This window comes from Aspergillus ochraceoroseus (assembly GCF_002846915.1).
Source record: "Aspergillus ochraceoroseus IBT 24754 chromosome Unknown P175scaffold_2, whole genome shotgun sequence".
Classification (NCBI taxonomy): Eukaryota; Fungi; Ascomycota; class Eurotiomycetes; order Eurotiales; family Aspergillaceae; genus Aspergillus; species Aspergillus ochraceoroseus.
In genome coordinates, this window is record NW_024468477.1 from 4140058 (window position 1) to 4151497 (window position 11440).

At 48.9% G+C, this 11440-nt stretch overlaps 4 protein-coding genes across 4 annotated transcripts; 3 read left to right on the forward strand and 1 right to left on the reverse strand.

The window, feature by feature from the left end:
* The first annotated feature begins 3760 nt into the window (after window positions 1-3760).
* P175DRAFT_0455566 (uncharacterized protein) lies at window positions 3761-5880 on the forward strand. Its single transcript, XM_040894606.1, has one exon. It carries the CDS (start codon window positions 4237-4239, stop codon window positions 5746-5748), a length of 1512 nt encoding a protein of 503 aa, XP_040754981.1. The 5' UTR covers window positions 3761-4236; the 3' UTR covers window positions 5749-5880.
* A 364-nt stretch (window positions 5881-6244) lies between these two features.
* P175DRAFT_0432353 (alpha/beta hydrolase) lies at window positions 6245-6853 on the reverse strand (the record flags this gene model as incomplete). The annotated part of the gene is made up of 1 exon (XM_040893535.1): window positions 6245-6853. One exon carries the CDS (start codon window positions 6851-6853, stop codon window positions 6245-6247), a length of 609 nt encoding a protein of 202 aa, XP_040754982.1.
* Window positions 6854-7863: 1010 nt separating this feature from the next.
* On the forward strand, window positions 7864-8594 carry P175DRAFT_0556232 (uncharacterized protein; the record flags this gene model as incomplete). The annotated part of the gene is made up of 3 exons (XM_040900682.1): window positions 7864-7962; window positions 8033-8074; window positions 8125-8594. The coding sequence occupies 3 exons, from the start codon at window positions 7864-7866 to the stop codon at window positions 8488-8490; spliced, it is 507 nt and encodes a 168-aa protein (XP_040754983.1). The 3' UTR covers window positions 8491-8594.
* Window positions 8595-9419: 825 nt separating this feature from the next.
* Window positions 9420-11433, forward strand: P175DRAFT_0530722 (Zn(II)2Cys6 transcription factor; the record flags this gene model as incomplete). Its single annotated transcript, XM_040899810.1, has 5 exons — window positions 9420-9657; window positions 9727-9976; window positions 10042-10555; window positions 10626-11117; window positions 11182-11433. The coding sequence occupies 5 exons, from the start codon at window positions 9420-9422 to the stop codon at window positions 11431-11433; spliced, it is 1746 nt and encodes a 581-aa protein (XP_040754984.1).
* Between the last annotated feature and the right edge of the window lie 7 nt (window positions 11434-11440).

Genomic DNA, 11440 nt, shown 5'->3' on the forward strand with positions numbered 1-11440 from the left:
TGTTAGCAATCCATCTGACAACGAGGGAGCCGAAAATTGCTCTTACGCCACCGGATCCTTTGTGAAGGTCAAACAGGGCGCTGAGCTGTCCGGAGAAGCACCTGGAATCCTGGGTGATTCTAACGAGCATGATCCTGATGTTTATGATATCAATGCCCTAGCGTGGGACAGCCATGCATCTCCCCTCCACCTTGCTATCTTACACGGCCACCTGGAAGTCGTCGAAGAGTTGGTCACATCTTTCGGAGCCGACCTGCTCCTTCCAATCAAGCTCCTGAATGACCATGATAATTCTCCACGTGCTGCCATCCTCACGCTCGTCCTGGCTCTCCGTCTTCCACGAGAGAAAGCAGCATTCATGACTGCGAAACTTCTGGATCTCGGAGCTTCACCGGCGCAGGCCGATCTTGAACATAGAACGGCCCTCTACTACCTTTCCCATTCGACATACCATGATATCCTGGATATCTATATGGACAAGGACAAGCCTGCAGTTCAGCGGGCCTTCGATTACCTCGCCGTGACTGGTTCTCACTACCACTGTGGAGCCGACTCCCCTCTAACAGTCGCCATTAGCAAACGAGATCCAATTATGGTGCTGCGTCTGCTTGAAGCTGGTGTAAAACCGGTGATTAGTTTCGATAATTTTATTGAGTGTGCTCAGCAGCTCCAATCTCTGGAACACAATACTGCTGGGCAGAACGAGGAGATGTTCCACAACAGTGTTGGCCAGCCTCTTATCCGTGCTATAGAAAATGATCTGCCGCTCACAGCCATCGATCTGCTTTCCTGGGGCGCCGATCCAAACACTTTGACACCAGACGGACACACTGTGCTTTCATCCTCCGGAGACGGTACTGGCGGTTCCTCGGCCCTAGATTGGGTCCGTGAAAAACTGGACATTCTTCGCTCGTACCAAGGAGAGCAAATAAAGTTAACGGCTCCTAAAGCTCTGGAACCTGATAGTTTTTACTTGAAAGAGTTCCAAGAGGGCAATTACAAACACTGGACGGCAAAGGAGCTACTAGCCAATCGACGAGAAAATTTTGATCGGGACCAAAAGAACTACGAATGGAACTTAGCTACCGCGGGCAACCGGAAGGGATTGGAAGAGAAAAAGGCAGCAATCGAGCTTCTCCTGCACGAGTTTCAAAAATTGGAAGCTGAGCTCTTGGATAGGGGAGCCAAAACCTTCCGGGAGATGTACCCAGACATTTCGATACCTAGGGAGCCTACGGAGAGCAATCGCAATCGCTGTAACCCTATTGAAATTGCCTCGACGCCATTCGAGATTGTTTTTGGTTTCAAAAAATATGATCTCACTGCAGAGAAAACAGAAAACTACTTGCAACTGTAAGTGTTTGCTCTCAACTAGTAACATGTCATTCACTAACTCCTTTTCGCCTCCAGGTTCGAGGCCGCATGGATGGGTGATACCGAGAAAATCAAACATATGACATGTGGCATGTGGGGAATTTCCCAAGAACGACCCCCTTTGGAGATTGGCGTAGCCGATTCTCGTGGGTATTCACCCTTTACAATTGCTGCAGTTCGTGGACATCTCGATACTGCAGCTGCTATTCTGGCAATTTCTATGGCACAGTATCAGCCAACCGAAGAAGAGAAGAATATTCGATATCGCATCCAAACACATGATGCGGATGAAGACCCATACTATTCAGATATGGATATTGACACGGATACTAATGGTATTGGGCTTGAATCGCACACTATTGATTCCCAATTTACCATTGACAATATCGGGGAGATCAGGACCAAGGTGGAGAGCAAAATATCTCCCAAGACTGTGCTTGCAGGGGAATGCAACATTTCCGTATTTTTGGAACCTGAAAAGCGCCCGGAAAAGGGCTTGCAGAGTCTTATAGACTACGCTATTTGGAAAGATGACCTCAATCTTTTATCATTCCTTCTGCAACGAGGACAGAACCTGGCATCAGAATATTATGACATGTCAGGATCTTCGTTGTATACTGTGCCTAAAACCTCACTACTGATGGCTATGCGTCTCGGTCGACTGCGTTGCTTGGAGGAACTCATCAAGCGCACTGGGGCTGGTCTACCACTCGACAAGCTTGCGGAACAGAGCGGGGTTGAGATCAAGGAGAAGCCCAAATATTACCAAGGGTTATCTGTGTACGGCAAAAAGCGTGCCGACTGGGCTGCTCAAGGAGGAGGGATACGGGCGACACGAGCAATCAACATGCCGCCCCCTCTTCTTCGTGCAGCTCGTGAGGGGAATCTTGAGGCTGTTGAGTGGTTTCTAGGCACAGCACCTAGTCGCCACTACTTAGAATTCGCCAAAGCCAATAAACGAGACAAGCGTCTGAAAAGACTGGCACTGGCGGATGGAGGCGTTGAGAAATCCATCAATGACTGGCTGAACTCTAGACGTAAGGCATCCCATTCCTATACGATACCCCCATATCGCTCCTGGTGAACTCTGTGCGCGCTGCATGTTCAGAAACTCCTCGTTCCATCTCGTTACCCTGGCCGTAAAACTGACTGTCTTCATAGGAGATCTGGTTCTTCATTGTGCCATACTATCCCCTATCAACGAGGACTCCGAGAGGTTCATCAAATACCTGGTTCAAAATATGCCTCACTGTTTAGAGGTAAAATCTCAAGATGGCTATACCCCCCTCGCGGTGGCGTTCCGTCACCACAACCTGGAAGCCGCCGAAATCCTAATTGAGGCCGGAGCAAACCAGGCCGTCCGTGATAAGGAAGGCAAAAACATTATTCACAACCTACTGTTCAACATGTGGTCGCCCGATCAAGAGATACTAAAAAAGGCCCGGGACATGATGAATCTTATTGACCGGCGGCTAGTCCCCTCCATGTTGACGGAACGCTGTTCTTTGGGTTCGGGATCCCTAACCCCCCTCTCTTTCTGGATGTCGCGAGCGATGATTTGCTATTCAAACTACGGTGCAACGAAGAAAGATAGCCTGATGTCTGTTTTGAACATGATCCTTGACCTCGCTGAAGGAACTGGTCAGAAACACCTCGAAGCCCTTGATGGCGCGGGAAATACTGTTGTTCATGATGCTGTGAGACGCCGACAGGTAGATGTCGTAAAGGCTCTCTTAGCTCACAGACCAGATCTTGTGCACAAGGAAAATGCCACTGGATTCACTCCAGCTGAGCTGGCTGAAGCTGCTTGGATCTCCGAGGTCACATCTAGTCCGCCAAATGTCCCCAGATCGACAGCGTCCTCCTCTTATTACCGTAGACGCACTCTTGATGCAGGCATTGTGAATGAAGCCCCTGAAAAGTTCACGAAGAATGCTCAGCGCCTAGTCGATTCCCGTCGGAATTCGGAACGTACAATGTACGAGGTTTGCCTCGAAAAGGACGTTGAGATCACGGGCGCTAAGAGAAAGCTTGTTACACTATTGGATGCGAACGAGGTTGCCAAGAGGTTAGCCTCAAAGAGCATAGCTTTTAAGCGGCGAAGATATAACGACGATGACGACAACCCGACGGACGAGGTCGGAGAGTGGCTTAGCTGAGCAATGTCTGGGGTGAGAAAGGACCATCATGCTACTTTCCCCAGTCTCAATTTATGTCACTAATTACAAGTAAATTTGATGAAATAAATCAACAACCTGGACAGTGAAGACACACTCAATCAATAGCATTCATTGGTCCATCTAATGCTTACTCATCATGGAGCGCAGATCCTTCCATCTCTGGTTAGCGCCCATGGACCGTCCCCGATTAGGAGCCGCTGACTCAGCATCCGCATTCGGTAACTAATCTGCCGAAGTTCAGCCGGTAAACTTGTTGTCGTCCAGCATACAACTTCAATATGAGGTCAATATCAACAACGACTTGCGATCCACGAGAATTACCGCTCTTCGGCCGTTTCTGGAAACACTACTATCACAGATCTTCTTCACTTCTCATACCTTTCCAATGTGATGCAGGTGACTTACCAGCTGTAGATCTTGCGCGTCTTCCATCACTTGCGATGTCTACATTGGCTACGGGCCTTCGGGCCGAACCACCTCGACTATTTTGGGAAATCATTAGCAGAGTGTATACAACCGCTTCTCGCTCGGCTTGTCGGGTATATGCGCCCTCTAGGCCATGTGGGCTGTCGATTCATCCGGACAGTATTATGGTTATAACTTGAATTCCGTCCCAATTTGCCCCTTTATCTTACAGCAAATGGTCGAGTGTTGATTAAGAGGACGTGGAACTGTCGCCAAAATGGGGTCACTTGAGCCTAGCGATTATGTGTGGACGGAGACGCAACCTGGTCGATGGGAGCGCGATGTCGATGAAGTGGAACAGTTCTACACTTCGCTGGAGAAGAGGTATGAAGGGAGCGGGCGCTATTTCTTTGCAATGACAGGATATATTTCTTTTTCGGTGTCCGGGACGGATCAAGAGGTAGAGGATGCATTGCGCAAGGCCTGGCTACGACTCCGGTATGATCATCCGTCGATCGGATCTCGAGTTGAATACTGTGACGCCCAGAAGAAGTGCAGGAAAGTTTACGAGATGGTACCGAGTCCAGAATCTCAACAGAAATGGTTAGACACTACCCTTTGCATTGTTCCTACGAAGCTCTCTGGGCTGCAGTGGTGTAATGCCGATCCACCAGTTCCTAAGCTCCCAACTCTATTCTTGATAAAGTCGCGAATTCCGTCGAGGGGGGTGTTCAAGGCAGACCTGGTGCTTCGCTGCCATCACGATATTATTGATGGTATTGGAACCTTGATGCTTTTTAACAACCTCTTCAAACATGCAGCCAAGGCTTTGGAACAAGGAGATGCATATCCACTTCCTAGCTTTGGGAATGAGTTTACACGATTAAGCCCACCTCTTCGTGTTGCAGCCGGCCTCCCTCCAGTCCTCAGTGCCCATCGACAAGCATGCCTGGATAAGATCATTTCTTATAATGTTGCCTTAAAAAAGGGAGTGGAGATCACCAGTCTTCCCTACAGGAAAGGCCCGACAAACCCTGGGAAACATCAACGAGTGGCGATTACCCTTTCATCAGAGCAAACCCATCGCCTGTTAAGGGCCTGTAAGGCTTTGGGATTAAGCGTCACACACGCCTATCATACAGCACTTGCGATAGTTATTCGTGATCTCCAAAAGCGACAAAGTCGCCCCCGAACTGTGAGGTACATCAGTCACAGCCTCATCAACGAACGGCCTCATTGCACTGAACCTTATGACAGTCCGGCACATGCTGTCTCACTCTACCACTCCACGTCTGGCGGATGCCTTGCTATCGACTTGATAGTCCCGGCGGCTTCGATTGGCGCTCGGGACCGGGTCTTTGATTACAGTATACTGCGAAGGAGAGAGTATATGAAAGTCGCTAGCGTTGTGCGACAGTTTTATCTTCGTACGCGAAACGATAAGGATCATATAAACATGGTTCCTTCATACTGGGCAATGGGAACATATCCTTATCCCCCCGACAATCACACACCTCCGGTCCCCAAGCCTAATGACCACCCATCTGTCTCGATATCTAGCATAGGCACGTTGGACAAGACGATATCTCCAATACATGGCGCCTTCGAGCTCGATAACCCTTGGGTTACAGGGGAAGAACTGGGCACTGGCTTAGGATTATTCCTCGGGACTTGGAGGGGACGGCTCACATTAAGTGCTGCGTTTAACGATGCATGGCATACTCGTAATGAGGCGTTGGCGTTTTTGGATCGGTGTAATGTAATCACAATCCAAGCCCTCGGGGCCTAATTCGGAAGATTCTTGGGTCGACCTCGGAATGAGCAACAATTTTTTGGGTTTTTTTTTTTTTTCGCTGACTTCCTTTGGTATTCTAGTCATTAGGTATGGGGCATTGTGGGAACGGCTTTATTGAATATAAATTGCTTAAGGAATGTACTCGAATACACTTCTTCCACGTTAATACAAGTATAAACCAACGGCCAGTAAGCAACAATATCAAAATGCTTGACTTTATTGATTGGATGACACGGCACGTAAAAAGACACAATTCGCCGTTCACAGCACCGGATTCCTTAAATGCAGCCAGGTGTGGCCTCGGAATACTAGAGCTTGGAATGAAAGCTTCCTTTTGTGGCCTGCCTTAGGGCTAAAGAGCAAGCCTTCCCTATACGTCCAGCTATGAATAGCGAGTAATGATACCCAGTTCTTGGGACGACAACAAAGTATTAATATCATTCTGTTTCAAGATGTTGTGCTCGATTAAACCAGATACTTGGTGAAGAATTCAGCCGCCGTTGCCCCCGGAAACATCGACTTTATCGTACAGGTCTGCGTGTGTTAGGCCATCGACAACAAACCGCTCTTTAGGTTCCTTCGCCTTTGCAATGGCATCTTCACTGTACCACTTCGTGGCCGCTTGGGTGCCCGTGATCATCAACAACGGCCGCGGGCTGATCATGGAGTTGAATGCAAACGCGTCGAAGTTGGCCATCAGATCCCAACTCCTAGGCAAGGTCGTGTTGTCGACGCGAGGATGGAAACCTCTGGGCGTGCGGTAGTAGTCGGCCAGATCCCGGAAGGAGTCAGGAAAGTTTGGTGGCGCTTCCTCGAGAGTATTGGGCAACATGTGCACAACCGGCACCTTCTCTCCACCGGCGTCGCTATTTCGATCCTTTGCTGCAGCGTCCAATTGAGTCTTCAGTACATCCATATTTGACGAGTCCTTTTCGTATCCCCGCCGTGTCATAGTTCCAACACAGACTGCCGCCGCGGTAGCCACAGCCCTAATACGTAGATCGGTCTGGGCTGCAAACGGCGCGTATCCACCGGAAGCACAAATCGTATGATTAGGGTTAACCTCAGAGCCATTACTCGCATCTTTACCGGTGCACATTTTATATATAGGTTTCGAGAGAAGGACTGCAGTGCAAGACAACATGTGGCACACCACGTTCTCAGTGCTGCTTCGAGCTGAGTCCATGCTCACGTCATGTCAAGATCCGTTTAACTGTCGATCAGCCCTGCAAGAAAAATTCATATCCTATTGGATGCACTATCACTTTCATTGCTCAAAAAAGCCCCTATTTTGTGCCACTCGAGCAGCCTGCCGGTTGAAGAAAGGAAAGGGGAAAAGCCTGAAGAAACTTAAGTGACACCATCATCATCGAGGCTACAGCCACTGGCGAGGTGGAGGAAAGCTTGTTAAGCCTGAGCGGGACCGGGTTATGGCACTTGAAACGGGCTAACGAAGCTGAAGCCAGCAGTTGCCGAGTTGCGGTCCTTAGGCGGCGACCTTGATTATCCAAGGGTTTCAATGTGCGTATCCGTACAGAAGGGAATTTATCGTGCTGAGAATTTGGATTTCCACCCTTGACAGCTTACTAGGCAACGTTAACGGCGTAAAGAAAGGTCGTTGATACTGACATGCTGCACAGAGTATCCAAAATACTGTCCAACACAGGGCTGGGCCTCTGGGACCCGTTTCCCCCCAGAAGGAAAGCCCATGTATGGTCAATCTAGTGCAAGATAGTGTCTGCATGTCTGCAGTCTTAGCTGGCTGGGGCTGCGCATCGGCGACAGGCCGTCTAGGAGACTCGATTCCAATCCAACGCCGAACTTGCTCATTTTGTTTCCCGTAAAATGATTGATTGATTGATTGATTGATTGGTTTTTTTTTTTTTTTTTTTTTTTTTTTTCGGTGCCCGGATGGATATCCTCCAGCCAAAATGGTTCAATAGGCATTGCGTAGCACCCAGACAACTCCGTGAACAAGCATGACAACATTGAATTGTCATTTGTCCTGTAGTCGAGAGCAGATAAGAACTATCTCTCATCTCACCTTGAAAGCATGTAGTCATCATCCCTTTTGTACTATCGTGGACAATCGTGGCCTTACGTGAGGACATGAGCGTAGACGAAAATCGCCGAATATGGGTGGAAATGAATTCGGACAATCAAATCCTTACTAGGGAATGTCCGGCATCTTCGGAGCCCGTTGGACAAGTACAGAGTAATAGGAATAATCATTTACCGACACCTTCGACTTGACCAGACTTGCCTTTACTCTGTCCAGTGGCCAATAAGCCAGGGCTCGCAAGAGTACAAGCGGGTCTCCGTAGAGCGAATATCCTCGGAGCGAGCCTGCCTTAGCTCACTCTGGTCTAGCGAGAGGGCGCTACTCCGTACCTAGTTGAGGGATTCGAGCGCTACTCATCCGTGAGCAAAGCAAAGGAAGGTTCGGATCATAAACACGGCGATCCTCGTCCGTGCATGGGGCAATTCGGGCGATACGCCAGAATTGTCCTTGTGAATCGTTACCCTGATCACGAGCAGCATTATAACATCGTCAATGGCACCTCGGATAGCTCACTGTTTGTGTCCAGCTCTTACATGTGGAACACTGTCATTATGGGTGGGTTAGCAACCGCTGGACAAAACATGAAGGCACGGAAGACAAAAGGCAAAACTTCAACGAACGCCTTGCTGGTTGCCCTTCTAGAGTGGAAATTTGTTCGCAAGCGCTCGAGATGACGGGGGGAAGGGAAATGCAAGGGGTCGAATCCATCATGGAAGACAAGGGCTCAATTGGTAACCATACCGTGAGCGCGAGGACAGAAGAGTAAAGAAGAGACAAGATTCACTCCACTGCCACCATTGGCTCCAATAGTCTCATCTCAGCCCGTGCAAAATACTCTGGCTCCAGGTTTTAGACATGCGTAGCCGCCACATACACGGGGTTTCTAGGTTAACTTGGCTTGATCGGATTGACCTGGGCTGCCAAAGTCCATGGATTTAATAACGGGCCCATTCAGAGGCTCACTTGGGCGATTCTCGTGTTGTTCTCTTTATCAGAAAATTCTCGGTCATTTTTTTTTTTTGCTTTCTTCACACTTATGCGCCGTATATAGTCCGGTTTTGTGGCGATGCCTCAACGCCTATCTACAGAGTATAAGAGCTATCTATACCAGGCGCTGGATCAAAGTATATTTACTTATTTACTGATTTTATTACTTTTTTTTTTATTATTTTTTGGATCTCTTGCAGCGCAACGAATCCTTTTATTGACGCTGAAATGTATTACACAGAGGACGTACCAATTCTCATAAAAGGCCACACTTGACTAGATTTCCTATTATGTCCCCGAGTTCAAGGAGCAAGTATACGTACAACCCTGAGAAAACAAATCCTTTAACTCCCCAGTAGCGCATGCACGGGGTGTTGGTGGAGCAGTCAGCCAATTCATAGGCTTACTTCTTCCCATACCCCCCCGCTCCAGATGTGTGTGGACCGACTCTGTAGTTGATTATCTGCTTTAAAAGCCACCAACCCCCCAAGCCCCTTTCTATTTCTTCGTCGATCGCAAGATCTTTATCCTTATCCTCCATGCAGAAGCTAGAATGTCAAGAGAACCCCACCATTGATCCGCTACGTTGCCGAGTTTTGTGAGTCCTTGTGAAGCAATGCTCAAGCGAAAGCCCGAGGACGGCTCTGCTCCCCGGCCACGACAGAAGCCCGGCTCCGCCTGTGAAGAGTGTCGTCGTCGGAAACTACGCTGTGATAGAGAGCGACCGCAATGTAAAGTGTGCGCCGAGTCTGGAGTAGAGTGCCATATCACAACCTATCGCCCTCCCCGGGGGCCCAAGCCAGGACATATCAAGGATCTAGAGAGCCGAGTGGGTAAGGCTTACCAAGCCCTAAGTTCGCAGCCCATTTAGTGGGAAATACGGAGCCCATTAAAAGGGTTTGGTTAACCATGGCTCTATTTAGCTGCCCTAGAAAAATGTTTCCAGGCCCAACAAAATCAAGACATCTGTCTCCCCGAGACTAGCCTCACCCAAAGCCCATTGCTCGACAGAATCTCCGCGAACAATTCACCGCAGATCTCGTCAGATATGCGTAATGGGGATTGCGATATGCTTATATCCCCTCTCTCGCTATCTACAGGCCTCCCGCCGTCGCCTGAGTCATTCGCAGCCTGTCACCCAATGGGTATGTCGAATGCGATGCAGGAAGAACTGTAAGCCGAAGAAACGTATTATTATGTCTTTACAGGAGTATCAACGCCTCTAACCTTTACAAAAGGAATCGGTTGTATTTCGACAGGGTCCACATGTTTGCTCCTATGTTGCATCAGCGCCAGTATCACTCACGAGCTCATCAGGCTGCAACATGCACGTCTCGAAGCTGTCTTCAATACGCCATGTGGACTCTAGCAGCGGCATCTTCCTCCCAATTTCAACATATTTCCGACAGTCTCTACCGGGTAGCCAGGCAAAAACTGGAAACTTTGCCAGAAACGGGCGTTGGCGCCGACATTGAGGAGATCCAGACATGGATCCTACTGACCATCTATGAAGTCACCCAAGGGAATTACACACGCAGCTGGATTAGTGCAGGACGAGCTTTTCGACTGACACAGCTCAAGAGACTATTTGATATCGATGGGCCGAAACCTATTCTTAGCTGCTCTGATACGATGGGGCAGAATGAGTGGGCGCGGACTGAGGAAAAGCGCCGCACCTTTTGGATGGCGTATCTGCTAGATCGCTTCCTCAGTATTCAGGCTGATCTGCCTCTAACCTTTACCGAACAAGTGGTGAGACTAGAGATTTTTCAGGACGTTCAGAAAGGTAGCTTATTCGCTGACGCAACGGTGCGGCTTTCAGATCTCAACACGTTTACCAGCATCTGAAGAATGCTTCCAAACCTCGCGATTCGTTACTACAGGGCTACTCTCTGAGGAGATAGCCCGAACGGATCAAAATTCGCTTCCAGTGTTCACCGAGTGTATCTTACTGGTCACCATCTGGGGGCGCTCCCTATCCCACAAACAGTTGTCCTCTGTTGAGAACATCTATGGCGACACACTGGCAGACGCCTGGGTAAGACACCAATGGCTCCACGATACCCTCTTGCAGAGAATTCGCCTACTCTCCAACGAGTTCCCATTAGGCAATCAGTATATCGACCCGATGGTGATCTTCATCAACATCGTTGCCCAGGCGGCAATCATTTATCAATACAGCATCATCGAGTCCATGCCCTACGAAACAGCAGACCACGGCACTACGATTCTGATTTCGAAAACCCAGGCATTAACAGCCGCACAACATATAATTGATCTAACGAAATCATTAGCGCAACTCAGTTCGTCCAAGGTAAGGAACCGAAAACTCACTCTACAATATCCGGAATGCGGGATCATTTTAACGCTTCCATCAGGCCCATCCATTTACCGCAATTCCCCTCTATATAGCTGCTGAACTTTGCATGGTGCAGAGTGGCTTAGACTATGGATGCGCGTTGGAACTTCATAATATACAGGAGGGCCTACGCAGTCCCCAGACCTGTGGTAATGCAGCTCAGTCGTTCCTACAAATGTTGAGGGTGGACCAAGTCCCAACTATGGGTAATATTGTTCCGGACCCAATCTGGCATGACTCTGGATCATTATATTCGCCCTGGGAGTCATAGTCTACCT